Below are 27,881 nucleotides of genomic sequence, written 5' to 3' on the forward strand. Positions count from 1 at the left end.
ATCATGGAGCAATTCTATGATTACAGGATGACTGAAGAGCGCTCCGTGGTTGAGCAAGCTCATGAGATACAGTCATTTGCTAGAGAACTTGAGCACTTCAGTTGTATGCTACCGGACAAGTTTGTTGCCGGAGGTATCATCACTAAGCTTCCTCCTTCATGGAGGAACTTTGCTACCTTGCTGAAGCATAAGAGGCAGGAGTTTTCCGTCCCGGATCTTATTGGCACTCTTGATATGGAAGAAAAGGCGAGAGCAAAGGACACACGTGCTCGAGGTATTGAGGGAGGATCTAGTGCCAATGTGGTACAGAAGCAGAACTTCCAGCCCCACAAGTTCAAGAACAAGGGCAAGTTTGATGGTAAAGCAAAGTTTGATGGGAAGAACAAGGCTGTGCAACACACGAACTTCAAGAAGAAGAATGGCAAGAAGAAAGGTGCTTGTCATGTGTGTGGGGATCCTGATCATTGGGCTCCTAGTTACCCTAATCGCTATGACAAGCGTAATCCCGGGAAAGGTGGCAAGACTGCTAATGTTGTCATTGAAGACACTGAAATGAAGGATGCTGGGTATGGTATATTTTCCACTATTCTTTCAGTATGTCATTCTCCTGACTGGTTGATTGACACGGGTAGTAATGTGCATGTATGCGGTGATATTTCCATGTTTTCGTCTTATCAGACCGCAGGGACTTCAACCGTGCTGATGGGCAACGGTTCAAGTGCTTCTCTTCGTGGTGTTGGCACGGTCGATCTAAAGTTTACTTCGGGGAAGATCGTGCGGCTGAAGAACGTGCATTATGTCCCCTCCGTCAATAAAAATCTTGTTAGCGGATTTCTTCTGTGTAGAGATGGCTACAAGCTTGTCTTTGAGTCGAATAAATTTGTAATATCCAAGTATGGAACCTTTGTTGGTAAAGGCTATGAGTCAGGAGGCTTGTTTCGTTTATCCTTATCAGACGTTTGCAATAAAGTTGTTAATCATATTTGCAACAATAGTGAATCCAATGTGTGGCATTCACGTCTTTGTCATGTTAACTTTATTTGCATGTCGCGACTAGCGAAGTTGAACTTAATCCCTAGTTTCACCACCATCAAGGGATCTAAGTGTCAAGTGTGTGTGCAAGCTAAGCAACCTCGTAAGTCTCACACGACTGCGGAAATAAGAAATCTTGCACCACTAGAGCTCATACATTCAGATCTATGTGAAATGAATGGTGTGTTGACAAAAGGTGGAAAGAAATATTTCATGACGTTAATTGATGACTCCACTAGATACTGTCGTGTGTATCTTCTGAAGTCTAAGGATGAGGCTTTGAACTTTTTCAAGATCTATAAAGCCGAAGTGGAAAACCAACTTGATCGAAAAATCAAGAGGCTTAGGTCCGACCGTGGTGGAGAGTATTTTTCCAATGAAATTGATGTTTTTTGTGCGGAACATGGTATAATTCATGAGAGGACGCCTCCCTATTCACCTCAGTCAAATGGGGTGGCCGAAAGAAAGAATCGTACTCTAACTGATTTGGTTAACGCCATGTTAGACACATCGGGTCTCTCCAAGGCATGGTGGGGGGAGGCGATATTGACAGCATGTCATGTCCTGAACCGAGTCCCCACAAAGAACAAAGAGATAACTCCATTCGAGGAATGGGAGAAGAAAAGGTTAAAACTCTCTTATCTGCGAACATGGGGTTGTTTGGCGAAAGTCAATGTTCCAATTCCAAAGAAGCGGAAGCTTGGACCGAAGACTGTGGATTGTGTTTTCCTGGGATATGCTTTTCATAGCATTGGCTATAGATTCTTGGTTGTAAAATCTGAGGTACCTAACATGCATGTCGGTATGATCATGGAGTCGAATGATGCGACTTTCTTTGAAGATATCTTTCCCATGAAGGATATGGCTACCTCATCTAATCAGGAGATGCCTAGTTCATCGAATCAGGAACCAATTACAATTACCGAACCTACCATTTCGATGGAACACTTCGAAAGTCCTGTGGAGGAGAACAATGAAGTTCCTACCAGGAGCAAGAGACAGAGGACTGCAAAGTCCTTTGGTGAGGATTTTCTTGTGTATCTCATAGATGACACTCCCAGTTCTATTTCAGAGGCCTATGCATCTGAAGATGCTGACTACTGGAAGGAAGCGGTTCGTAGCGAGATGGATTCCATCTTGGAAAATGAAACTTGGGAGATAACTGATCGTCCTTATGGGTGCAAACCTATAGGATGCAAATGGGTATTCAAGAAGAAGCTTAGGCCTGATGGTACTATTGAAAAGTACAAGGCTCAGCTCGTGGCTAAGGGTTATACCCAAAAGGAAGGTGAAGACTTCTTTGATACTTACTCACCTATGGCTCGACTGACCACTATTCGAGCTCTACTTTCACTAGCTGCCTCGCATGGTCTTCTCGTTCATCAAATGGATGTTAAGACTGCTTTCCTAAATGGAGAGTTGGACGAGGAAATTTATATGGAACAACCAGATGGGTTTGTAGTAGATGGTCAGGAAGAGAAAGTGTGCAAGTTGCTAAAGTCTTTGTACGGACTTAAGCAAGCACCCAAACAGTGGCATGAGAAGTTTGAAAGAACTTTAACAGCTTTAGGCTTTGTTGTGAACGAAGCCGACAAATGTGTGTACTATCGCCATGGTGGGGGCGAGGAAGTTATCCTGTGCTTGTATGTCGATGACATACTGATTTTTGGAACAAATCTGAAAGTTATTAAGCAGGTCATGGATTTCCTATCTCGTTGTTTTGAGATGAAGGATTTAGGAGTGCCTGATGTCATTCTGAACATCAAGTTGTTGAGAGACGATGATGGTGGGATTACTTTGCTTCAATCTCACTATGTGGAAAAGATCTTGAGTCGCTTTGGCTATAGTGACTGCAAGCCCTCTCCAACACCATATGATGCTAGTGTGTTGCTTCGAAAGAATCGAAGAATTGCTAGAGACCATTTGAAGTATTCTCAGATTATTGGCTCGCTTATGTACTTAGCCAGTGCTACAAGACCTGACATCTCTTTTGCTGTTAGCAAACTGAGTCGGTTTGTTTCAAAACCAGGAGATGTGCATTGGAAAGCTCTAGAGAGAGTTTTGCGTTATTTGAAAGGCACTGCAAATTATGGAATTCACTACACCGGGCATCCAAAGGTGCTTGAAGGGTATAGTGACTCAAACTGGATCTCAGATGCTGATGAGATAAAGGCCACGAGCGGTTATGTATTCACTCATGGAGGTGGCGCTGTTTCTTGGAAGTCTTGCAAGCAGACCATCTTAACGAGGTCAACAATGGAAGCAGAACTCACAACACTAGATACAGCTACGGTCGAAGCAATTGGCTTCGTCGGCTCTTGAATGACTTACCGGTTGTTGAGAAATCTGTACCGGGTATCCTTATGAACTGTGACAATCAAACTGTGATCACGAAAGTGAGCAGCTCAAAGGATAACATGAAGTCATCAAGACACGTTCAGAGAAGGTTAAAGTCTGTGAGAAAAATGAAAAACTCCGGAGTTATTGCATTGGATTATATCCAAACGTCTAAAAATCTGGCAGATCCTTTTACTAAGGGTCTATCACATAATGTGATAGATAATGCATCGAGGGAGATGGATATGAGACCCACAATATGAGTTGTTCACAGTGGTAACCTATTCTTTGTGATCGGAGATCCCGTGAATTAGATGTGGAAGACAAGCTGTTGGTCAACTGAGAGGAGAGTATCCTTATTATTCATAATACCACTCCATGAAGATGCAATACTCTCCTTATCTGCATGTCAGGTTGATGTATATCTTAATCTGTTCTAAGTGGCTTATTTAAGCAGAGATGTTATCCTGCAGAACATCTTTTGAAGAACACACCTATATGAGTCTGATTGTCAAACGTCGCAATCTATGAGAGTAGGGTTCTCTCTAGTAAACTCATGAAAGGTCACGGAGTATGACGCATAAGCTCCACCCGCGGGGAAGACCCACGGTAGCCACGTATCGGTCAAGGCTTTATGTGAAGTTAGATTCGCAGAAAACTTGCAGTTCAAGGCCCAGTCCACTGTTCAAGTTGCTTACTAGTGTAGCATAGAGTTCTAGGTGGAAGTTTAACTTAACAGTCTCCACTGCAGTACCGGTATATAAAACAGTGTTTTGGAACTAAAGGCAAATTTTTGTGTGCCTCTGGGATCTGGTGGGGGATTGCTGGAATTTTTTCTATTTTGGGCCTAGCCCAATAGCAGTTTCAGAAATTCCTAATAAATCCTAGAGGCCCACACAGCCCATTTGTGCAAGGCAAGAGGTGGAACAAAAGTTTTGTCCCACATTGCTAGTTGAGTGGGAGTTGGACCTCCATATAAGGGAGGTTCTCTCCCCACTTGTACGAGCATGGGAACAAGAGGGATATCTACGCGCGCTCCTCCTCCGCCGCCCGCCTCGCCACGCCACGCCTTGTCACGACGTGCCGCGGGTTGCGGAAATGAGTCGAGCCGATGTCTAAATTTTTGCCACGCACGACGGGTATACGAAAGGTCACCTTCGGCCGCTGCCTGTTCGCTTCGTCTCCCTTCGTTGCTTCACCTCTCGTCGTAGCCTCTTCGCGTCCTTCTCCTGTGCCTATATAAGAGAGGTCGCTCCTCTCCAGAGAGACACACCAGAAGATCCCCTTCCTCTCACCACAAAGTTCCTGAGCACTGCGCTGCTGCTACGATCTTTCCCATCCCGGCTTGCGGCGTGCACCGCACGTCGGGATAGTAGGCCTCCGAAACCGCACCTTTTGAGTCATGTACGGGAGAAGGGTGATAAGGTCTTTGGGGAGCGCTCAGCGTGACTACTGGCTGCTTCATCACGGACGATCCGGTCGCCGACAACTACTTCCCCGACGATGACTTCTTCCCCGACGTCCACGACCTCCTCGACGACATGGCAGGCGAGGACACCGACCCCAAGTCCAGCACTTCTGCTGCTGCTGTTACGTACGTGTTCTTGTCTTTCCTGTTAAAGGTTCTGCCACAGTTCTTTGTTCTAGTCCTTGTCCTACACATGTTTGGTTCTACTTCATATATACTACTTGCTATACTGTCTGCTTTAGATATGATAGACTACGGTTCATATATGCAGAAGCTATTTACCTTCTCTCTGTCAGAACGCGTGACTTGTTTTATCTCTTCTATATTAGTCATGCTTTATCTAGTATTTCTGTTAATAAAATTATTTGGTAAATTGCTCATATTTCCAACACATATGATGGATTTTGCGTCTGATGGATGGAAGAGCAGAGAAGAAAGACTAGTTTGTGCTACTATCGAATGGCCAGCTGGTCCAGATCGGACGACTGGCAAGGCGGATGATTTTTAGGAAATCATCCGGCTTATTCATAGCAGCCGCCAAAAGAAATCTATCCATCTTCTCGCTCCCCTGATTAGCAACCCGTCTCCTCATCTGATGTCCCGACTCCCGAAGGACCCGAACAGGAGAGGGCGCAGCGGCGCCCGATAGTGATTGATCTGCCATCCATATCCTATATAAATTTCAAGTTGCAATAGTTGTATGTATGAACCTATAGCTAGTAGATTAAATCCTATTTAAATATATTTACATATATGCGTTTTGGCAAAACGTGGGGCATTAGCTAGTGTTTTAACCTCTAATTGCGAATAATTCATGTCTTCATTCACTTTACAATTTTCGATGCTTCATTTGTACAAAAAATGATAAATGCAAATAATATGAACAAGTTTCTTTTCAAAAGAAAAACACCATCACAAGATGCTCCGGAAGATAAGAATATGGAGGAGATTTTGTATGATCTAGGCAAGAGGAACTTGATAATACGTTATCATCCTAACTGGAAAGATCTCGTAAGAAGTACGAGGTCAATGGATCATGTCATATAATTATTGCTGGAATTTTGTCTATTTTGGGCCTAGCTTAATAGCAGTTTCAGAAATTCCTAATAAATCCTAGAGGCTCACGCAGCCCATTCGTGCAATGCAAAGGGTGGAACTAAAGTTTAGTACCACCTTGCTAGTTTAGAGAGAGTTGGACCTCTTTATAAGGGAGGCTCTTTCTCCACATGTATGAGGATGAGAACGAACAAGAGGGACATCCACGCGCGCTCCTCGTCGCGCCGCGGGTTGCGGGAATGAGCCGAGACGATGTCTGAAATGTTTTGCTGTAGCGGACATCCACGCGGAAGCTGAAACGTTTTGCTGTAGTGGAGATTGAATACAAACGGCGCACCTCTTCGCCTGCTGCCTTTTCGTTTCGTCTCCCTCATTCTCTTCAGCTCTCAGCACAGCCTCTCGCCTCCTTCTCTTACGTCTATAAAAGGGAGGTCGCTCCTCTCAGAGAGACGCACCAAAAACTCTTCTTCCTCTCGCCACAAGTTCCTGAGCACCGCGCCACTGCTACATTCTTCCCCATCCCGGCTTGCAGCGTGCACCACAGGTCGGGATAGTAGGCCTCCGGAACCGCACCTTTTGAGTCCTGTACGGGAGAAGGGTGATAAGGTTTTTGGGGAGCGCTCAGCGCGACTACTGACTCTTCGTCACGGACGCCCCGGACTCCGACGACTACTTCCTTGATGACGACTTCTTCCCCGACGTCAACAACCTTCTCGACGACATGGCTGGCAAGGACACCGACCCCAAGTCCAGTGTTGCTGCTGCTGCTCTCCCGTATGTGTTCCTGCTCTTTCTGTTAGAGGTCCTCTCGCAGTTCTTTGCTCTAGTGTCTGTCCTACATATGTTAGGTTCTACGCCATTTATGCAACCTGTTCTACTATCTGCTTTAGACATGTTTGGTTGCAGTTCATATATGAAGATGTTATTTACCTTCTCTCTGTCAGATCGCATGACTACTTTTATCCATGTTATATTAGTCATGCTTTATCTAATATTTCTATTAATAAACTCATTTGGTAAATTGCTCATATTTCCAACAATCCAAAAACTTATTATAGGCAATTTACCCCAAGTGGTTTTGCTGCTTCCATGAGACCTCCTATGTTTGAGGGTATCCACTGTAAGAGGTCACTACTAGAAAAAGGCCTACTAGTGGCACACCTGTTTTGCCTACTAATGACGCACTACAGGTGCGCCACTAGTATCACGCCATTAGTATTTTTTACTAATGGCGCACCTTTGGTGCGCCATTAGTATATGGTATACTAATGGCGCACCATGCAGTGAGCCATTAATATAGCCCACGGTGCGCCATTAGTATGCCTCCCAGGGGCCACATTTACCTATGTGCTTTGGCATACTAATTGCGCACTAGTGGATGATGCACCATTAGAGTCCTTTTTGCAGTGCGCCATTAGTGTGCTGAGTGGTGCGCCACTAGTATGAATATTAGGGATTATTATTTTTTCTTTTCTGATATTTGCACAGGTTACAAAATATATTACTGCACATAATATAGAGAGCACAACATATAAACAGCAGATTTATCGAATACAATAGAAGATTAGTCTCCGAATACAATTCATCATATTAGTCTCCGAATTTAAAATACCGAAAAAGTTAGAACATTACATGTCTTGAAACCGCGAGTAGCGAGTTTGTCTTCACATTACAAGTCGATATCGATCATCTAAACTACCATCACATAGAAGAGAGATGCGGTCATCACGATGAGCATCATCGCAATGAAACTGGTCTTCATCCGGTTCCTCCTCCGCTCCCTCCTCTCTCCCGCTAGATAGCGCGCGTATCTAACTTTCGCCTCCGCCCTAGTGGTGTACCCTTTGTAACTGTTAACGCTGAAATGGTGAACCTGTCTCCGACACTCCTCCCAGTCATCGTAGAATCCGGGAACCTTACCCTTGTACACGATATACGACGACATCTCTATGCACTAGCCAAACAAAACGTTAGTAACAATTCACAGACAATACATAAGCAATATATAAGTATGCAACAAAAGGATCGAAAGAGAAAAGCAACACATTAATAGCACGATTCATGGTCCTACTAATAAATAGCATCGATTACATATAAGTTGAACGACTGTCCAAACCAAAGAGACATACAAGTTCATTAAAGTTTAATTACAACATGAGCCAATCGATGTTTCAGAACTACACATAGCATCACTACTTTCGACTCGACTCAGGGACCGGAGCGTGGATGAGCCGCCGTCTCTTGTGATGGTCATGAAATCGCGGGCGTTGTCAGCCTGCATTTGTAGCGTTGTGTCTATCTCACTATTGGACGGTTGATATCTGAGGTAGAACTGCTCCGAGGTAAGAAGGACATCTTGATGGATGATTTCCGCAAACTCCGACTGGATGCGAAAGAATTCTTGTCTGATGTCCGCATCCTGGATTGCCGACAATCTTGCGGCCCAATCTTTGAAATTATTTGGTAGCAGAAGGTGATTATGGTCCCGTACGATCGCCTGTATGTGATGGAGGGCGTTGTAGGCATCCTTATGATCTTTTAGAGCACGGTGGCGGCTGCTTGACGCAGGGGAATGTCGTAGTGTGGGCGAACACGTGCTTGCCGTACCTACGAACTGGCCTGGTGAAGGTGCCTCCAGATCTGGCATAGCCGGGGAGAACATCATCAAGAACCTTCTTGATATTTGTGTAGTCTTTCTTCGACTGACGGTCCAAGTCGAAATACGTGGCCATGGAATATTTCAGGCTTAAGAGGATGAGTGTGCAATGTGTGCCACTGCACAAAACACGAAATGTTAGAAAAAAAGAACGATCGAAATATAAGAAATCATATGTTACGGGGCGGTGAGGGGATGACTTACTCGGGAAAGTAAGGCACGAGGAAGTTATCCTTATCTGGGTTTGCCAGAATGACGCCTTCGAGGTAAGAACTCGTGACTTGCCGGTCCCCGGCGCTGCCCAAGATCTTGGCACGCATGTAGAAGGGGTCGACTATCACGATGTCCAGGGTCTTGTATCTAATGACCCGCATCTCCATACTCAGCGAAAATAGCCGAACGAAGGTGTAGTGTAGCGGATGAAAGTTAAACATAGCGAAGATGTCATCAAACCGCAGGACGATCGTACCCTCGATGGCTTATCCACAAAGCCCTTGCCCTCTGGCACCTTGGCCACGAAAACCGGGTATGCCACATCATTCTCGGAGAGGCGCCGCTTCTCCAAAGAAAGAACACTGTCATGCAGACTCCGCATAGCACCGGTTGTAGCATTGAGCAGATTAGTCGGTAGCATCGGCCTACCCGCCACATGCACCCTCCTCGAGATATCCTTAGGTGAAAGCGGACCGTCCTGAGCACGGATCGTACTCGGTGCCGGCTGGCTGGCACCCTTGTTACTCTTTCTTGTCCGTCCCTTATTCTTCTTCTGCTGTAATGGGATCGAGTTCTGCTCACAGACCGCCTTCTTGAGTGTGTTGGGGCTGATAATAGTTGGCACCTCGGCTATCTGAGGCTCGGTGAAGGCGGCAGCTGGAGGCGTCTCCTGAGAACTGAACGCCAGACAACGCATGTTGCAATTTGGTTTCTCCGTGGTACCAGCATGATCGCGGTCGTCTTTTTCAGGGTTGGGTTCTTGAGAAGGAGGCTCATAGAATTCGTCACCGTACCCATGTTCGGCAAAGTACTTATCGACGTTGGTAAATGTACCGTCGTCGTCGTCATCCGGATCCTGTGCCATATGCATGTTCAGATCCTGTGCCATAGGGATGTCAGGCATGTCCGGTAGCATTGCGGCGGTCTTGCCATGGCTTGGCACCGGCACGACTGGCGGTGCTGTCTGTGGGGTGGTGTCCCCCGCCCCAAACGAATCTCGCTCTTCGGCCAAAGTAGGGGCCATCTTACGCAGGTGCTGAGGGTCATCACATCATCTTCGTCGGCCCCAGCGTGTCGAATCGGAGGTAACAACTCGTCGCAGCCTGGCAGCACCCGAACCAGTTCAACCCTATACACAATGGGTGGCATCGGATTACCGTGGAACACGGGGGTTTCCCGGTTGAACGATTCTGCCTTAGCGACATCGATCAACTCTCCGCCCACGAAGTGCAGGAGAGTGCATGGAACGTCAGCGGCGCCCTGCGAAAACATGTAGGGTGTCAGGGATGCCCAGTCAAAGGCAAGGAGATGAAGTCATCGGCCGAGAGGCTTAATTAGTTACCGTGATGGCGTCGAGCTCGGCTAATGTTGACGCACCGCCAACGGCGGGCGTGCAACTGACGGAAGGGCCGCTTGCTGCTGAGGTACCGGCGGGCGTACACCCGGGTGCATTAAGCTCCAATGCCCGTGCCGGCGTCGGCGACACCAATACCGCCTCCGCCGGAGACACCAATGGCGCCGCCTATGCATTGTGTGAGTTGCTGGCCATGAAGTTGGGAACCGGGGGCGGCCCTGCTACGTCTCGAGCTAGCGTTGGTTTTCCCCGAAGAGGAGGGGGTGATGCAGCACAGTAGCGTAAGTATGTCCCTCAGTTTTTGAGAACCAAGGTATCAATCCAGTCGGAGGTCACGCGCAAGTCCCTCGTACCTGCACAAAACGGTAGCAACTCGCAACCAACGCTTAAGGGTTGTCAATCCCTTCACGGTCACTTACGAGAGTGAGATCTGATAGAGATAATATTTTTGGTATTTTTGGTATAAAGATGCAAAGTGAAAAGTAAAAGCAAAACAAGTAAAATAAAGTAATGGAGATTGATATGATGAGAATAGACCCGGGGGCCATAGGTTTCACTAGTGGCTTCTCTCAAGAGCATAGATATTCTACGGTGGGTGAACAAATTACTGTTGAGCAATTGATAGAATTGAGCATAGTTATGAGGTTATGTAGGTATGATCATGTATATAGGCATCATGTCTGTGACAAGTAGACCGACTCCTGCCTGCATCTACTACTATTACTCCACTCATCGACCGCTATCCAGCATGCATCTAGAGTATTAAGTTAAAAACAGAGTAACGCCTTAAGCAAGATGACATGATGTAGAGGAATAAATTCATGCAATATGATAAATACCCCATCTTGTTATCCTCGATGGCAACAATACAATACGTGCCTTGCAACTCTTTCTGTCACTGAGTAAGGACACCGCAAGATTGAACCCAAAGCTAAGCACTTCTCCCATTGCAAGAACTGCCAGTCTAGTTGGCCAAACCAAACGGATAATTCGAAGAGACTTGCAAAGATAACTCAATCATACATAAAAGAATTCAGAGAAGATTCAAATATTATTCATAGATAAGTTGGATCATAAACCCACAATTCATCAGTCTCAACAAACACACCGCAAAAACAAGATTACATCAAATAGATCTCCACGAGAGAGGGGGAGAACATTGTATTGAGATCCAAAAAGAGAGAAGAAGCCATCTAGCTACTAGATATGGACCCGAAGGTCTGAAGTAAACTACTCACACTTCATCGGAAGGGCTATGGTGTTGACGTAGAAGCCCTCCGTGATGGATGCCCTCTCCGGCGGAGCTCCGGAACAGGCCCCAAGATGGGATCTCGTGGATACAGGAAGTTGCGGCGGTGGAATTAGGTTTTTTGGATCTTTCTCTGGTCTAATGGGGGTACGTAGGTATATATAGGAGGAATGAGCACATTGGTGGAGCTCCGAGGGGCCCACGAGGCAGGGGGCGCGCCCAGGGGGGGGCGCCCTCCACCCTCGTGACCTCCCCGGAAACTTCTTGGAGTAGGGTCCAAGTCTCCTGGATCACGTTCGGTGAGAAGATCACGTTCCCGAAGGTTTCATTCCGTTTGGACTCCGTTTGTTATTCTGTTTCCTCGAAATACTGAAATAGGCAAAAAACAGCAATTCTGGTCTAGGCCTCCGGTTAATAGGTTAGTCCCAAAAATAATATAAAAGTGGAAAATAAAACCCAATATAGTCCAAAACAGTAGATAAAGTAGCATGGAGCAATAAAAAATTATAGATACATTGGAGACGTATCAGGCATCCCCAAGCTTAATTCCTGCTCATCCTCGAGTAGGTAAATGATAAAAAGAGAATTTTTGATGCGGAGTGATACTTTGGCATAATTTCAATGTAAATCTTCTTAGTCATGGTATGAATATTCAGATCCGAAAGGTTCAAGACAAAAGTTCATATTGACATAAAAATGATAAAACTTCAAGCATACTAATTAAACAATTATGTCATCTCAAAATAACATGGCCAAAGGAAGTTCATCCCTACAAAATCATATAGTTAGGCTATGCTTCATTTTCGTCACACAAAGATGTTCCCAACTTCTATACCCCCGATGACAAGCCAAGCAATTGTTTCATACTCAAATAATCTCAAACTTTTTCATCCTTCACGCAATACATGAGCGCGAGCCATGGACATAGCACTATGGGTGGTATAGAATATGATGATGGGGATTGTGTGGAGAAGACAAAAAAGGAGAAAGTCTAACATCAACGAGGCTAATCAATGAGCTATGGATATGCCCATCAATTGATGTTAATGCAAGGAGTAGGGATTGCCATGCAACGGATGCACTAGAGATAAGAATGCTCAACAAAAGAAAACTAGTGGGTGTGCATCCAACTTGCTTGCTCATGAAGACCTAGGGCATTTTGAGGAAGCCCATCGTTGGAATATACAAGCCAAGTTCTATAATGAAAAATTCCCACTAGTATGAACAAGACAACTTATGAGACTCACTATATGAAAATCATGGTGCTACTTTGAAGCACAATATATGAGACTCACTACATGAAGAACAAGGTGCTACTTTGAAGCACAAGTGTGGAAAAGAGATAGTAGCATTGCCCTTTTTATTTTCTCTTTTTTGGGCCTTTCTTTTTTTCCTTTCTTTTTGGCCTTTATCTTTTTTTTTGATTGGGCAATGCTCTAATAACGATGATCATCACACTTCTATTGATTACAACATAATGATTACAACTCGATACTAGAACAAGATATGACTCTATATGAATGCCTCCGGCGGTGTATCGGGATGGTGAAATGAATCAAGAGTGACATGTATGAAAAATAATGCATGGTGGCTTTGCCACAAATATGATGTCAACTACAAGATCATGCAATGGCAATATGACAAAAGGAAAGCATGTCATGATGATGATGATGATGATGATGATGATGATGATGGAAGTTGCATGGCAATATATCTCGGAATGGCTATGGAAATGCCATGATAGGTAGGTATGGTGGCTGTTTTGAGGAAGATATAAGGAGGTTTATGTGTGCAAGAGCGTATCATATCACGGGGTTTGGATGCACCGGCGAAGTTTGCACCAACTCTCAATGTAAGAAAGGGCAATGCACGGTACCGAAGAGGCTAGCAAATGGCGGAAAGGTAAAAGTGCGTATAATCCATGGACTCAACATTAGTCAAAAGAACTTATATACTTATTGCAAAAATTTAGAAGTCATCAAAAATCAAGTACTACGTGCATGCTCCTAGGGGGATAGATTGGTAGGAAAAGACCATCGCTCGTCCCCGACCGCCACTCATAAGGATGCACAAGCCAGGTACACTTCATGCTTCAAATTTGTTACACAACTTTAACCATACGTGCATGCTACGGGACTTGCTAACTTCAACACAAGTATTTCTCAAATTCACAACTACTCAACTAGCATGACTATGATATTATCACCTCCATATCTCAAAACAATTATCAAGCATCAAACTTATCTTAGTATTCAACCCACTAAAAAGAAAGTTTCACATATCTTGAATACCATGTATATTAACATTAAGCAAATTACCATGCTATTAACGACTCTCAAATTAATCTAAGTGAAGAATGAGAGATCAAGTTTCTTTAAAACAAACCACCACCGTGCTCTAAAAGATCTAAGTGAAGCACTAGAGCAAAAATTATCACGCTCAAAAAGATATAAGTGAAGCACATAGAGTAAACTATCAAGCTCAAAAGATATAAGTGAAGCACATAGAGTATTCTAACAAATTTCAATTCACACATGGCTCTCTCAAAAGGTGTGTACAGAAAGGATGATTGTGGTAGACTAACAAGCAAAGACACAAATAATACAAGACGCTCCAAGCAAAACACATATCATGTGGTGAATAAAAATATAGCTCCAAGTAAATTACCGATGTAAGTGGACGAAAGAGGGGATGCCTTCCGGGGCATCCCCAAGCTTTGAATTTTTGGTGTCCTTGGATTATCTTGGGGGTGCCATGGGCATCCCCAAGCTTAGGCTCTTGCCACTCCTTGTTCCATAATCCATCAAAAGAATTCACCCAAAACTTGAAAACTACACAACACAAAACTCAATAGAATTCTCGTGAGCTCCGTTAGAGAAAGAAAACAAAAGACTACTTTAAGGTACTGTAGTGAACTTGTTATTTATTTGTATTGGTGTTAAACCTACTGTATTCCAACTTCTCTATGATTTATAAACTATTTTATTGGCCATAGATTCATCAAAATAAGCAAACAACACACGCAAAACAGAATCTGTCAAAAACAGAACAGTCTGTAGTAATCTGTTACTAACGCCAACTTCTGGAACCCAAAAAATTCTACCAAAATTAGACGACCTGGGAAATTTGTTTATTGATCAGAAGCAATTGGAATCACTATTTTATCACGTTCTGGTGATTTTTGAAAATTCGGGCACTGAGCGCAAAGATTCTGGAAATTATAGCAAGATCAAATAACTATCTTCCAAGAAGATCTAATAGGTTTAACTTGGCACAAACACTAATTAAAAGATAAAACCACATCTAAACAGAATCTAGATGGATTATTTATTACTAAACAGAACCAAAAACAAAAACCACAAAATAAAATTGGGTTGCCTCCCAACAAGCGCTATCGTTTAACGCCCCTAGCTAGGCATAAAAGCAAGGATAGATCTAGGTATTGCCATCTTTAGTAGGCAATCCATAAGTGGCTCTCATGATAGATTCATATGGTAATTTTATTTTCTTTCTAGGAAAGTGTTCCATGCCCTTCTTTAAGGGAAATTGGAATTTAATATTCCCTTCCTTCATATCAATAATTGCACCAATCGTTCTAAGGAAAGGTCTACCAAGAATAATAGGACATGAAGGATTGCAATCTATATCAAGAACGATAAAATTTACGGGCACATAATTCCTATTTGAAACAATAAGAACATCATTAATTCTTCTCATAGGTTTTTTAATAGTGGAATCCGCAAGATGCAAGTTTAGAGAGCAATCATCAAAGTCACTGAAATCTAGCAAATCACACAAAGCTTTGGGGATAGTAGAGACACTAGCACCCAAATCACACAAAGCATAAAACTCGTAATTTTTAATTTTAATCTTAATTGTAGGTTCCCACTCATCATGGAGTTTTCTAGGGATAGAAACTGTCAGCTCAAGATTTTCTTCGTAAGATTGCATTAGGGCGTCAACAATGTGTTCGGTAAAGGCCTTATTTCGACTATAAGCATGAGGAGAATTTAACACGGATTGCAACAAAGAAATACAATCAATTAAAGAGCAATTTTCATATTTAAATTCCTTGAGATCCAAAATAGTTGGTTTAGCAATATCTAGATTTTTATTTCTTTCAATCCCTTTTTTATCAATTTCATCATCAGGATCTAAAAACTCAGAATTCTTAGAACGCCTTCTAGGTAAGGGAAGATCATAATCAGATTCATCAAGATTCATATTGCAAAATAAAGATTTAATAGGGGACACATCAATAACTTTTACATCTTCATCTTGATTTTCATAGTTATTCGGAATAGCGGCCATCTTATTGACTAAGGTGGCTTGCATATCCGAAATTTCAGCGGTCATTTTTTCAAGATGAGCAATTTGGGCTCTTACACCATCAAATTCTTTGGACATATCATCGAGCTCTTTATTCATATAACTCATAAAACTCTTTTGTTCCTTAAGCTCGTTTCTAAAGAAATTATTATGCTCAAATTGCAAGACCATAAACTTCCTGACATTGTTTTCGATATCTTCTAGCCTTTTAAGGTGAAGATCACCAAAATTAGGTAAGGCCATCGTGACAAACAAGCAAGCAAACTAACACACGAGCAAACAAAAGGCAAAGGGAAAGAGAGGGCGAATAAAACGGCAAGGGTGAAGTGGGGGAGAGGAAAACGAGAGGCAAATGGAAAATAATGTAATGCGAGATATAGAGATTGTGATGGGTACTTGGTATGTTGACTTTTGCGTAGGCTTCCCCGGCAACGGCGCCAGAAATGGCTCGTTGACGGGAGAGTAAATCTTGACTTGACTTGGCGTAGGCCTCCTCGGCAACGGCGCCAGAAATGGCTCGTTGACGGGAGAGTAAATCTTGACTTGACTTGGCGTAGGCCTCCCCGGCAATGGCGCCAGAAATCCTTCTTGCTACGTCTTGAGCTACCGTTGGTTTTCCCCGAAGAGAAGGGGGTGATGCAGCACAGTAGCGTAAGTATTTCCCTCATTTTTTGAGAACCAAGGTATCAATCCAGTAGGAGGTCACGCGCAAGTCCCTCGTCCCTGCACAAAACGGTAGCAACTCGCAACCAATGCTTAGGGGTTGTCAATCCCTTCACGGTCACTTACGAGAGTGAGATCTGATAGAGATAATATTTTTGGTATTTTTGGTATAAAGATGCAAAGTGAAAAGTAAAAGCAAAACAAGTAAAATAAAGTAATGGAGATTGATATGATGAGAATAGACCCGGGGGCCATAGGTTTCACTAGTGGCTTCTCTCAAGAGCATAGATATTCTACGGTGGGTGAACAAATTACTGTTGAGCAATTGATAGAATTGAGCATAGTTATGAGGTTATCTAGGTATGATCATGTATATAGGCATCACCTCCGTGACAAGTAGACCGACTCCTGCCTGCATCTACTACTATTACTCCACTCATCGACCGCTATCCAGCATGCATCTAGAGTATTAAGTTAAAAACAGAGTAACGCCTTAAGCAAGATGACATGATGTAGAGGAATAAATTCATGCAATATGATAAATACCCCATCTTGTTATCCTCGATGGCAACAATACAATACGTGCCTTGCAACTCTTTTTGTCACTGAGTAAGGACACCGCAAGATTGAACCCAAAGCTAAGCACTTCTCCCATTGCAAGAACTACCAATCTAGTTGGCCAAACCAAATGGATAATTCGAAGAGACTTGCAAAGATAACTCAATCATACATAAAAGAATTCAGAGAAGATTCAAATATTATTCATAGATAAGTTGGATCATAAACCCACAATTCATCGGTCTCAACAAACACACCGCAAAAAGAAGATTACATTGAATAGATCTCCACGAGAGAGGGGGAGAACATTGTATTGAGATCCAAAAAGAGAGAAGAAGCCATATAGCTACTAGCTATGGACCCGAAGGTCTGAAGTAAACTACTCACAGTTCATCGGAAGGGCTATGGTGTTGATGTAGAAGCGCTCCGTGATGGATGCCCTCTCCGGCGGAGCTCTGGAACAGGCCCCAAGATGGGATCTCGTGGATACAGGAAGTTGCAGTGGTGGAATTAGGTTTTTTGGCTCTTTCTCTGGTCTAATGGGGGTACGTAGGTATATATAGGAGGAAGGAGCATGTCGGAGCTCCGAGGGGCCCACGAGGCAGGGGGCGCGCCCTCCACCCTCGTGACCTCCCCGCAAACTTCTTGGAGTAGGGTCCAAGTCTCCTGGATCACGTTCGGTGAGAAGATCACGTTCCCGAAGGTTTCATTCCGTTTGGACTCCGTTTGATATTCTGTTTCCTCGAAATACTGAAATAGGCAAAAAAAACAGCAATTCTGGTTTGGGCCTCCGGTTAATAGGTTAGTCCCAAAAATAATATAAAAGTGGAAAATAAAACCCAATATAGTCCAAAACAGTAGATAAAGTAGCATGGAGCAATCAAAAATTATAGATACATTGGAGACGTATCAGGCATCCCCAAGCTTAATTCCTGCTCGTCCTCGAGTAGGTAAATGATAAAAAGAGAATTTTTGATGCGGAGTGATACTTTGGCATAATTTCAATGTAAATCTTCTTAGTCATGGTATGAATATTCAGATCCGAAAGGTTCAAGACAAAAGTTCATATTGACATAAAAATGATAATACTTCAAGCATACTAATTAAACAATTATGTCATCTCAAAATAACATGGCCAAAGGAAGTTCATCCCTACAAAATCATATAGTTAGGCTATGCTTCATTTTCGTCACACAAAGATGTTCCCAACTTCTATACCCCCGATGACAAGCCAAGCAATTGTTTCATACTCAAATAATCTCAAACTTTTCCAACCTTCACGCAATACATGAGCGCGAGCCATGGACATAGCACTATGGGTGGTATAGAATATGATGATGGGGATTGTGTGGAGAAGACAAAAAAGGAGAATGTCTCACATCAACGAGGCTAATCAATGAGCTATGGAGATGCCCATCAATTGATGTTAATGCAAGGAGTAGGGATTGCCATGCAACGGATGCACTAGAGCTAAGAATGCTCAACAAAAGAAAACTAGTGGGTGTGCATCCAACTTGCTTGCTCATGAAGACCTAGGGCATTTTGAGGAAGCCCATCGTTGGAATATACAAGCCAAGTTCTATAATGAAAAATTCCCACTAGTATGAACAAGACAACTTATGAGACTCACTATATGAAAATCATGGTGCTACTTTGAAGCACAATATATGAGACTCACTACATGAAGAACAAGGTGCTACTTTGAAGCACAAGTGTGGAAAAAGAGATAGTAGCATTGCCCTTTTTATTTTCTCTTTTTTGGGCCTTTCTTTTTTTCCTTTCTTTTTGGCCTTTCTCTTTTTTTTGATTGGGCAATGCTCTAATAATGATGATCATCACACTTCTATTGATTACAACATAATGATTACAACTCGATACTAGAACAAGATATGACTCTATATGAATGCCTCCGGCGGTGTACCGGGATGGTGCAATGAATCAAGAGTGACATGTATGAAAAATAATGCATGGTGGCTTTGCCACAAATACGATGTCAACTACAAGATCATGCAATGGAAATATGACAAAAGTAAAGCATGTCATGATGATGATGATGATGATGATGGAAGTTGCATGGCAATATATCTCGGAATGGCTATGGAAATGCCATGATAGGTAGGTATGGTGGCTGTTTTGAGCTGGGCCTCCGGTTAATAGGTTAGTTCCAAAAATAATATAAAAGTGGAAAATAAAGCCCAATATAGTCCAAAACAGTAGATAAAGTAGCATGGAGCAATCAAAAATTATAGATACGCTGGAGACGTATCAGGCCCCTGTTGGCTGCCCGCAATCCACGCTTGCAACCCCTCAATCAAGGTAGGCACAATGGCGGTGAGCGTCGATCCCAGTTGTTGTTGTACTTGCTCTTGGATAATCTACGGAATCCGCGCCACTTGTGCCTTGAGTTCTTGAACCTCGCGCGACTGGCTTTCCGAGCTGGTCTTTCCCTCCTTCCGCCCACCAGTGTTATAGTATGACGACCATTTTGTTGACAAGCCTTTGCCGGCCACACGACCAGCTGACGACGACTTACTGAGCTTATCCTTGTTTTTCATTACGTTCAACGCCCTATTTAGAGTGTTGTCCCAAGGGGTGCTCTGAGCCGACCCCGCGCTACTGCTTTCAGTCTCCTGCGGAAGGAATGTGAACCATTTAGAAATTTGGCTTCATTAATTAGAATGCAACCATATGGAGCTAATTACGCGGGGGTGTATTCCTTACCAGAACACGCTCAAGCGCCCTGGTCTTCGGATCCGTGGTAAGCTCCTTTGTTACTAGGTCCTCCTTGTACCGGGCCCTGACATAGTTCCTGGTCTGCTTGTCACGGTATTTCTCGAAGCAGGGCGGTAGGCCTTGCTCGGCACGCTCCGCGTCCTCCTTGTCCCATATAGGCTCCGCCACTCTGTAACCGTCGGCACCGAGTTTGTGTTCCCCTAAGTTCAACTCCCGCAATTCTTTCCCCCACTGACTTGATTCGGAGGTTGCGCTGCTCTCGCACTTGATCTTGAACTCCTTGTAGTCATCTTCGCTGATCGAAGGATTTTTCGCCTTGATCTTCTCATAACTATCACCTTTGTCAATCATTCTCTTCACTGTGGAGCGGGGGAGGGTGCGGGGGGTCGTCGGCGACGGTGGAGCGGGGGAGGGTGCGGGGGGTGCTCGGCAGCGAGGGGGATCTGCGAGGGGGGATAGCGATCGAGATGGAGGACACTAGAATAGAAGAAATATCATTTCAATATGTCGAAATACAATCGAGAAATGAAGGCTACAATTGAAATACAATCGATCTTAGCTAGCTATCTGTTCACAATCTTCTTGCCCTTCTTTTTCGCAAATGGAGTTCTTCTGTGGAACGGACATCCTTTAGGTAGGGTGGTCCTGCTTCTTCTTGTGGTGTATGGCACTTCATCGTCGTCGTCATGTTCCATCTTCAGGTCACGATACTTGTCGAAGTTTTGCTCATTGGCGACTCCATCCATTCCGATGATCTTCCTTTTGCCTCTCCTCACGACAACACGACTGTGCTTTGACAGGTCGGTAATGAAGAAGCATTGGTCCACTTGGGAAGCCAGTACCCATGGCTCATTTTTTGCGGTGACGTTTGCGCCCGTGGTCTTGGATTTGGCTTCGGGTATAACCATGGTGGTGAAATACCGGTCTTCTTTTAGGACGCTCTTGGCCCATCTGACGCGGAACATCGGGACCTTCTCTCCAGCGTAGCTCAGCTCCCAGATCTCCTCGATCCTTCCGTAGTATCTGTCCTTGTCGTTACCGGTGTAGGATTCCATCGTTACCCCGGAGTTCTGATAACCATCTCTCTTCATGTCCTTGTCATCGGTGTAGAATGTGTAGCCGTTGATATCGTACGCCTCATAGGTCATCAGGTTGTGCTCGGCGCCCTGTGACAAGGCGAATATGAGTTTTTCTTCCGCGGAAGAATCCTCATGTAAAGGGTACGACAGAAGCTTCTCCTTGAACCAACGCGTGAAACATGAGTTGTGGTCTTTGTTTATATTTCCTTCCGTCCTCTATTGGCCGCGGTCATTGTACGTCTTCTCAATAAAGGTTTTGTGCTCTACCACCCAAGGATCGACCACGTCTATGTGTTGTAGCGCGACTAGGTTTGCTCTTTCAAAGTCGGTGAGTCGACCCTCGAAGTCGACATGCATTTCGCGGTGACCCTCGCGGTGACCCCATCCAGCGAAGCTGCCGAGGTGCCTGTTGATGGGTAGACCAACGGGGTTCTCGATGCCTAGATAATTCGTGTAGTACGAGATGCACTCTTCGGTCAGAAAGCCCCTGGCTATGCTTCCCTCTCGACATGACATGTTGCGAACGTATCCTTTGATGACACCATTCTTCCTTTCGAACGGCATCATGCTATGCAGGAACGTCGGCCCGAGTTGGATGATATCCTCCATGATATGGACCAGCAGATGCACCATAACATCGAAGAATGCGGGCGAGAAGTACATCTCAAGCTCGCATAGTATCACCACGATCTCTTCCTGTAGCCTTCTGAGTTGCCTCGCGCCAACCGACTTCCGAAAGATAACGTAGAAAAAGTTGCATAGGCCAAATAGCGTTTCACGGACGTGCGCGTCCAAGAGCCCACGGAATGCAATTGGAAGTATCTGCGTCATCAGCACGTGACAGTCATGAGACTTCATCCCGTTGAACTTCTGCTTCGCTGGGTCTAGGTATCTGCTTATATTCCCCGCGTAACCGTAAGGAAGTTTTACTCCTACGAGGCAGGTGAAAAACTGCTCGATCTCCTCCTGACTTAGATTGAAGCACGTGGGAGGGTAGTCATTTCCGGTCTTCTTGGCCTTTTTGCCTTTGCGATGACTTTCCGTGTCCTGCTTCGCCTCATCATCATCATCATCATTAGCGTGAAGCTCCTCCCTGATGCCCATTGATTTCAAGTATGCCCTTGCTTTCGGCCCATCTTTGGTCCTCTCTGGCATGTTGAGCAGTGTACCAAGCAGACTCTCGCACACGTTCTTCGTGATATGTATGCCATCAAGGCTGTGAGGCACACGGTGGATCTTCTAGTACGGCAAGTCCCAGAAAACAGACCTCGTTTTCCATACCTTCAGCAGCGGCTCTGGCGCCTTTCGCTTCTTTCCCAGCTCTGGCGCCTTTTGCTACTTTCCCGACAGTGGGCAATCTTTCCAATTTTTCAACAGCTCGTCTATTTCCTCGCCGCTCCTCGTACGCGGGCGTCTTCGGGGTTTGGTTTCACCATCGAACAGATCCTTGCGTTTTCTCCATGGGTCATCATCGTGAAGCCACCTTCGATGTCACATGAACACGGTTTTCGAAGACCCGGGATCTCTGTCTAGCTGGCGATACGTTGTGTCATCCATGCACCTGACGCATCCAGAAAATCCATGGACCACCTGCCCCGTGAGATATCCATAACCGAGATAGTCGTGCACCATCGTGAGCAGTGCGGCTCTCATAGGGAAATATTCTTTCTCTGTGGCGTCCCACGTATTGGCTGGCATTTTCCACAGCGTGTCTAGCTCCTCTTTCAGCAGCCCCATATACAGATTGATGTCGTTCCCTGGTTGTTTCGGTCCTTCAATTAGCATACTCATGTGAATGTACTTCCTCTTCATGCACAACCAGGGGGAAGGTTGTACATCCACACAAACACAGGCCAGGTGCTATGTGTGCTTCTCTAGCTGCCAAATGGATTGACTCCATCGGTGCTTGCGCCTAGCACGATGTTCCTTGGATCGTCCCCAAATTCTGGGTGTTCGAGGTTCAACGCTTGCCACTGGCTCGCATCCTTAGTATGACTCAGCATCTTGTCTTTTTTATTTATCTCCGGATCATTTCCGTCATCTTCTCGCTTCTTCTCCTCCCTATCCGCGTGCCAACGCAGGAGCTTTGCTAGCTTAGGGTCCGCGAAATACCACTACAGACGAGGAGTGATCGGAAAGTACCACACCACTTTTCGAGGAGCTTTCTTCCTCTTCTTGTATCGAGTGACGCCGCACACCGGACATATGGTAGACTCCGCGTGCTCGTCCTGATAAATGATGCAATTGTTCATGCACACATGGTATTTCACATGCGGTAAATCCAGAGGACACACGATTTTATTCGCCTCCTCGAAACTGGTCAGGCACTTGTTCCCCATGGGAAGACGTTCGTGCCAGAATGACATGTTCTCGTCAAAGCATGCGTCGGTCATTTTGTGTTTTACGTTCATCTCCAGAGCCATGAGCGTTAATTTCAGGCGGGTATCCTCGGGCCTGCGTCCTTCATACAATGGAGTTACCGCGTCTATCTCCAGTTGATCCAGCTTGGCTTTCTCTCGGCTGGCAGCTCTTGTGTTATCCGTCTGCTTGAGAAGCAGCTCTTGAATATGAGGGTCCTACACCCAGTCCATCGATGGTGCATCGTCGTTTGCTCCGGCATCTTCATCTTCCTCATCATCATGTACGGCATATTCTACATGATGACTGTGTACAGCATCACCGTCGTGATCATGTCCTGGAGATTCTTCGTCTTCTCGCCCGCCCTCGCCGCGGTGGTTGTCTTTCTGCCCTTCCTCATTTCTTGCCCGCCCCCCATGGACGACTTCATAGTCATCTTCATCACCTTGCCACCGATAGCCATCCATGAAACCATGCAAGAGCAGGTGGTCCCGCACCTACCCGGAATCCGGGTCAGCAATAAGGCTCTTCAGCTTGCATCTTCGGCACGGACATCTTATCTCCATCTCGTTCTTTTTAAGCATCTCGGACTTCGCGGAGCTCAAAAACCTATTCACGATGCCTTCGGTCATCGTGCGGACCATGGTCGCCTGCGGGGTAGAGCAAAACGATATTTTAGAACCAAGAAAAAATTTGGCATGACTTTCCCTAAAAATAGGACTAAAAAGAATGCATAGTGCCAAATTTCTCGCCGAAACGGAAATGAGTCAACATTCCGGCAAAATATTGGCAACTATCGCATTTCAAATACCGGTACCTTTAAACACAAACATATATGCAACACCACAAACATACATACATCTAGCTAGGCCATAAAAAGTGCATGTGCACGTTGTTGGAGGGAGAAAAAAAGTAGATCTACAACATAAATATAGCTTTCCCCTTACTTACCTATCAAAAAAGGTAACTTAACCACTTAATTTGGATGAATCTATGGTGCAAATGAGGTGAGGAGGAGGAGGCAGCCGAGACAAGCTTGGAGGAGGAGGTGGAGAGAATGAAGTGGGGAAAGTGAGTGTGTAGGTGTGACTGTCCAAAATATCTAGCTGGTCCCAGGTTACTAATGGCGCACCACCCACAAATGCGCCATTAGTAACCCTGCTTACTAATGGCGCACTAGCTTGTGGTGCGCCATTAGTATTTTTGCAAAAAAAAATGACATTAGTGGCGCACATGATGAGTGGTGCGCATTACTAGTTAAACTAGTAATGGCGCACTGTTAACTAGTGTGACATTAGTATTTTTGGAAAAAAATATGTTAGTACTAGCGCACCATTGGTGTGGTGCGCCATTAGTGTGATAGACACTAATGGCACACCAGCACATGGTGCACCACTACTATATAGTAGTGGCGCACCACATGTCTGGTGTGCCATTAGTGTCCATATTATCTATAGCCCTTTTCCTAGTAGTGGGTGGCGCGAGAGAGCAGTCTTATGGTTTCAAACCATGAGTTGCTATGACGCCACACTTGGCAAGCCTGAAGGGGAACTTGATGCCCCACAAGAATAAGCTTTTCAGAAAATGGATACTCTATTTAAGGCTGCTCTCTTGAGTGTTCTTGGTGATAACATAGTTGATGCTTATGCATCAATTGACAATGGAAAAGATATGTGGGACGCACACGAGGCCAAGTTTGGGGTCTCGGATGCAGGCACTGAGCTGTACATCATGGAGTAATTCTATGATTACAGGATGACTGAAGAGCGCTCCGTGGTTGAGCAAGCTCGTGAGATACAGTCATTTGCTAGAGAACTTGATCACTTCAATTGTATGCTACCAGACAAGTTTGTTGCCGGAGGTATCATCACTAAGCTTCCTCCTTCGTGGAGGAACTCTGCTACCTTACTGAAGCATAAGAAGCAGGAGTTTTCCGTTCCGGATCTCATTGGCACTCTTGATGTGGAAGAAAAGGTGAGAGCAAGGGACACACGTGCTCAAGGTATTGAGGGAGGATCTAGTGCCAATTTGGTACATAAGAAGAACTTCCAGCCCCACAAGTTCAAGAACAAGGGCAAATTTGATGGTAAAGCAAAGTTTGATGGGAAGAAGAAGGCTGTGCAACACACGAACTTCAAGAAGAAGAATGACAAGAAGAAAGGTGTTTGCCATGTGTGTGGGGATCCTGATCATTCGGCTCCTAGTTGCCCTAATAGCTATGACAAGCGTCATCTTGGGAAAGGCGGCAAGACCGCTAATGTTGTCATTGGAGATATTGACATGAAGGATGCTGGGTATGGTATATTTCCCACTATTCTTTCAGTATGTCATTCTCCTGATTGGTTGATTGATACGGGTGCTAATGTGCATGTATGCGATTGGGGTGGTCGAGGTGGTGGTGGAGGAGTGCACCGGGTAGAGCTCGTCAAGACTATCACATCGGTGAAGAACCATCCGGGTACGGGCCTCCTTCACAGAAAAACCAACATCATCAAATTCAAGGGTAATAGGATTCTCACGAGCAAGACGACGAACAAAAACAAGGTTCATGACTAAATCAGGAGAAACAAGAACATTAGACATGGTGATGGGTGTAGATGTGGAAGGAAACAAAGTACGACCAATATGTGTGATAGGTAAAGAGGAACCGTTACCAACGGTGATGTGAGTAGGAGCATGAACTGGGGTGGAGGAGGTTAGGTTACTGGGATGAGATGTCATGTGGGCGGTGGCGCCCGAGTCCATGTACCAATCTCCATCCCCACTGTATTGGCTTGGTCACGGGGCCGAATGCAGTGCATCCAGAAGAGCAGGGTCCCATGGAGGAGGAACATGTGGTGGGAAGAAATCTTCGTAGGGCGGCAGCACAGCCGCCGACCATTGGCGGGGTGGGATGGGCCGCGTAGCCGGCGCTGGCTGACGTGGCGAGGTAGGCCCGATGGCCCGCCGGTCGAGGCCCGACGAGGCCTGGCGCTGGGGCCCATGGCACTGGCATTGAGTACGCATGGACAACGCCGGTCCACGGGTTGGTGCCTTAGGTTCAGGGTGGGGTGGGATGGTGGTGCTGCTTAGGATGCCTACCTAGCGGTTGTTACGCCGGCCACCGCCGGGCTGCTGTTCAGGCGCACCGGGGAGGGGGGGTGGCGCTGTTGAGAGCGGGTAGAGGCATGACGACGCAGGGGGCAAAGGCCACGGAGCCGGCGGAGTAGGTGGTGGGCGGCGCCACAAGAAGTGCCGGCGGCGAGGACGGTGTGCTGCATCCGCTTCTTCACCTGCTTCATCCGGCGTTCCTCCCAACCCAGGTATGCAACAAACTTGGGGAAGGAGGGATCCGACATAAAGGTGAGATTGGCGGTGGCGTTGCCGAAGTCCTCGTTGAGGCCGGCCATGAGCGTGCTGAGGAGGAGATCATTGTCAATCTTGATGCCAATGTCACGGAGCTCATCGGAGAGCGTCTTGAGGCGTCGGCAGTAATCATCAATTGATCGAGCATCTTGATGACCACAAAAAAATTCTTGTTGCAGAAATACGCGATGTTGAAGATGATTGTCAGTGAATAGGCTGTTGAGCTTCGCCCACATGACGTGTGCATCATCACCATCGCTCATGACGGTGTGAAACAAGGACTTCGAAACGGTGAGGAAGAACAACCGGATGAGCGTGGCATCGATGGCGTTCCACTCGGAGTCATCCTTCATGGCGCTCGAATCGACGTAGCCGTCGACATGATCCACGAGATTGTACTCGCGAAAGACGATAGATAAGTAGGTTTTCCACGCGTAGTACATGGAGTCATGGGGATCAAGACAAATGGGAACATGTTCATGGATGTTCAGGTTGCGGGTGTCGGTGGGATCCGGGCCGGCGAAGGGGTTGGTGGCGCTGGAGAGGGAGGAGTTGAAAGACATGGGGGGAGAGGGGAAAGTGGCGGTGTGGCCGCGGTAGGGAGTGGGGGCGGTGGCACATCGGCTTTATGGTTAGGGTTTTTGGAGGGGGAGGAGGGGGCGGCCCGACTGCAAGGGAGGTGGCAGCGGCGGTGGGAGAGGCGGGTGCGGCGGCGGCGGGTGATGAAGCTATGTACCTAGGGTAGGGTCATGGATCTGTTCAAGATACCCTCCCCAAGTACATCCCTAAAGGTACCAGGAGCATTCGAAGAAAAATCATCATCCACTCGACCATGAAGTTATGTTCCACTCGACAATCCTGAAGACACCCGACTGTACAGATAATCACTCGACTACCAGAAGATCTAGAGCCACTCTACTCTGCAACGGTCGAGAATTAAGTCATAGCTTTAATGGTCATTATGTATCTTTATTGCAGGTGTTACCAGTAACGCCCCCTTCTTTATGTACCTTAAACCCTCTGTGACGTGGGCTGGCAGGGGTCCTGGCGCACTCTATATAAGCCACCCCCTCCACAGGCACAGGGGTTCGCACTTTTTGTAACACACACGCATATAATCCAGTCGACCACCTCCGGGCTCCGAGACGTAGGGCTGTTACTTCCTCCGAGAAGGGCCTGAACTCGTAAAACTCCTATGTACAACTCTTCCATAGCTAAGATCTTGCCTCTACATTCCTACCCCCCATTCTACTGTCAGACTTAGAACCACGACTTCGCTTGGCTTCAGGAGGCTCCACTCGACGTCGACGCACTCCCCGTCCGCGGGGCAACGCACTTTCGCGCATGCGTCCGCGGCGTCCTCCTGCGGCAGCCGTCGACCCAGTATCGGTCGGCTCCTGTAGCTTCCCCCCTCCATGCGGCCCTCCGGAGCAAACGTTCCGGTCGATCGA

General features: G+C 45.7%; 2 protein-coding genes across 2 annotated transcripts; one reads left to right on the top strand and one right to left on the bottom strand.

The window, feature by feature from the left end:
• LOC147982547 (uncharacterized) lies at positions 1-25,991 on the top strand. Its single transcript, XM_087516336.1, has 2 exons — positions 1-571; positions 25,882-25,991. Exons 1-2 carry the CDS (start codon positions 4-6, stop codon positions 25,989-25,991), a joined length of 678 nt encoding a protein of 225 aa, XP_087372462.1. The 5' UTR covers positions 1-3.
• Positions 25,992-26,162: 171 nt separating this feature from the next.
• Positions 26,163-26,993, bottom strand: LOC147982548 (uncharacterized). Its single transcript, XM_087516338.1, has one exon. It carries the CDS (start codon positions 26,991-26,993, stop codon positions 26,163-26,165), a length of 831 nt encoding a protein of 276 aa, XP_087372464.1.
• Positions 26,994-27,881: the final 888 nt, after the last annotated feature.

This window comes from Triticum urartu, chromosome 3A (genome assembly GCF_056163025.1).
Source record: "Triticum urartu cultivar PI428250 chromosome 3A, HENAU_Tu73, whole genome shotgun sequence".
Taxonomy (NCBI): domain Eukaryota; kingdom Viridiplantae; phylum Streptophyta; class Magnoliopsida; order Poales; family Poaceae; genus Triticum; species Triticum urartu.

What these genes read in the sequence shown, in the direction of transcription:
- LOC147982548 (XM_087516338.1), bottom strand. Translation starts at nt 26,993, where the DNA reads ATGTCTTTCAACTCCTCCCTCTCCAGCGCCACCAACCCCTTCGCCGGC.
- LOC147982547 (XM_087516336.1), top strand. Translation starts at nt 4, where the DNA reads ATGGAGCAATTCTATGATTACAGGATGACTGAAGAGCGCTCCGTGGTT. An exon ending in AATGAAGGATGCTGGGTATG is followed by an intron (nt 572 to 25,881) that starts GTATATTTTCCA and finishes GGCCGAATGCAG; the next exon opens with TGCATCCAGAAGAGCAGGGT.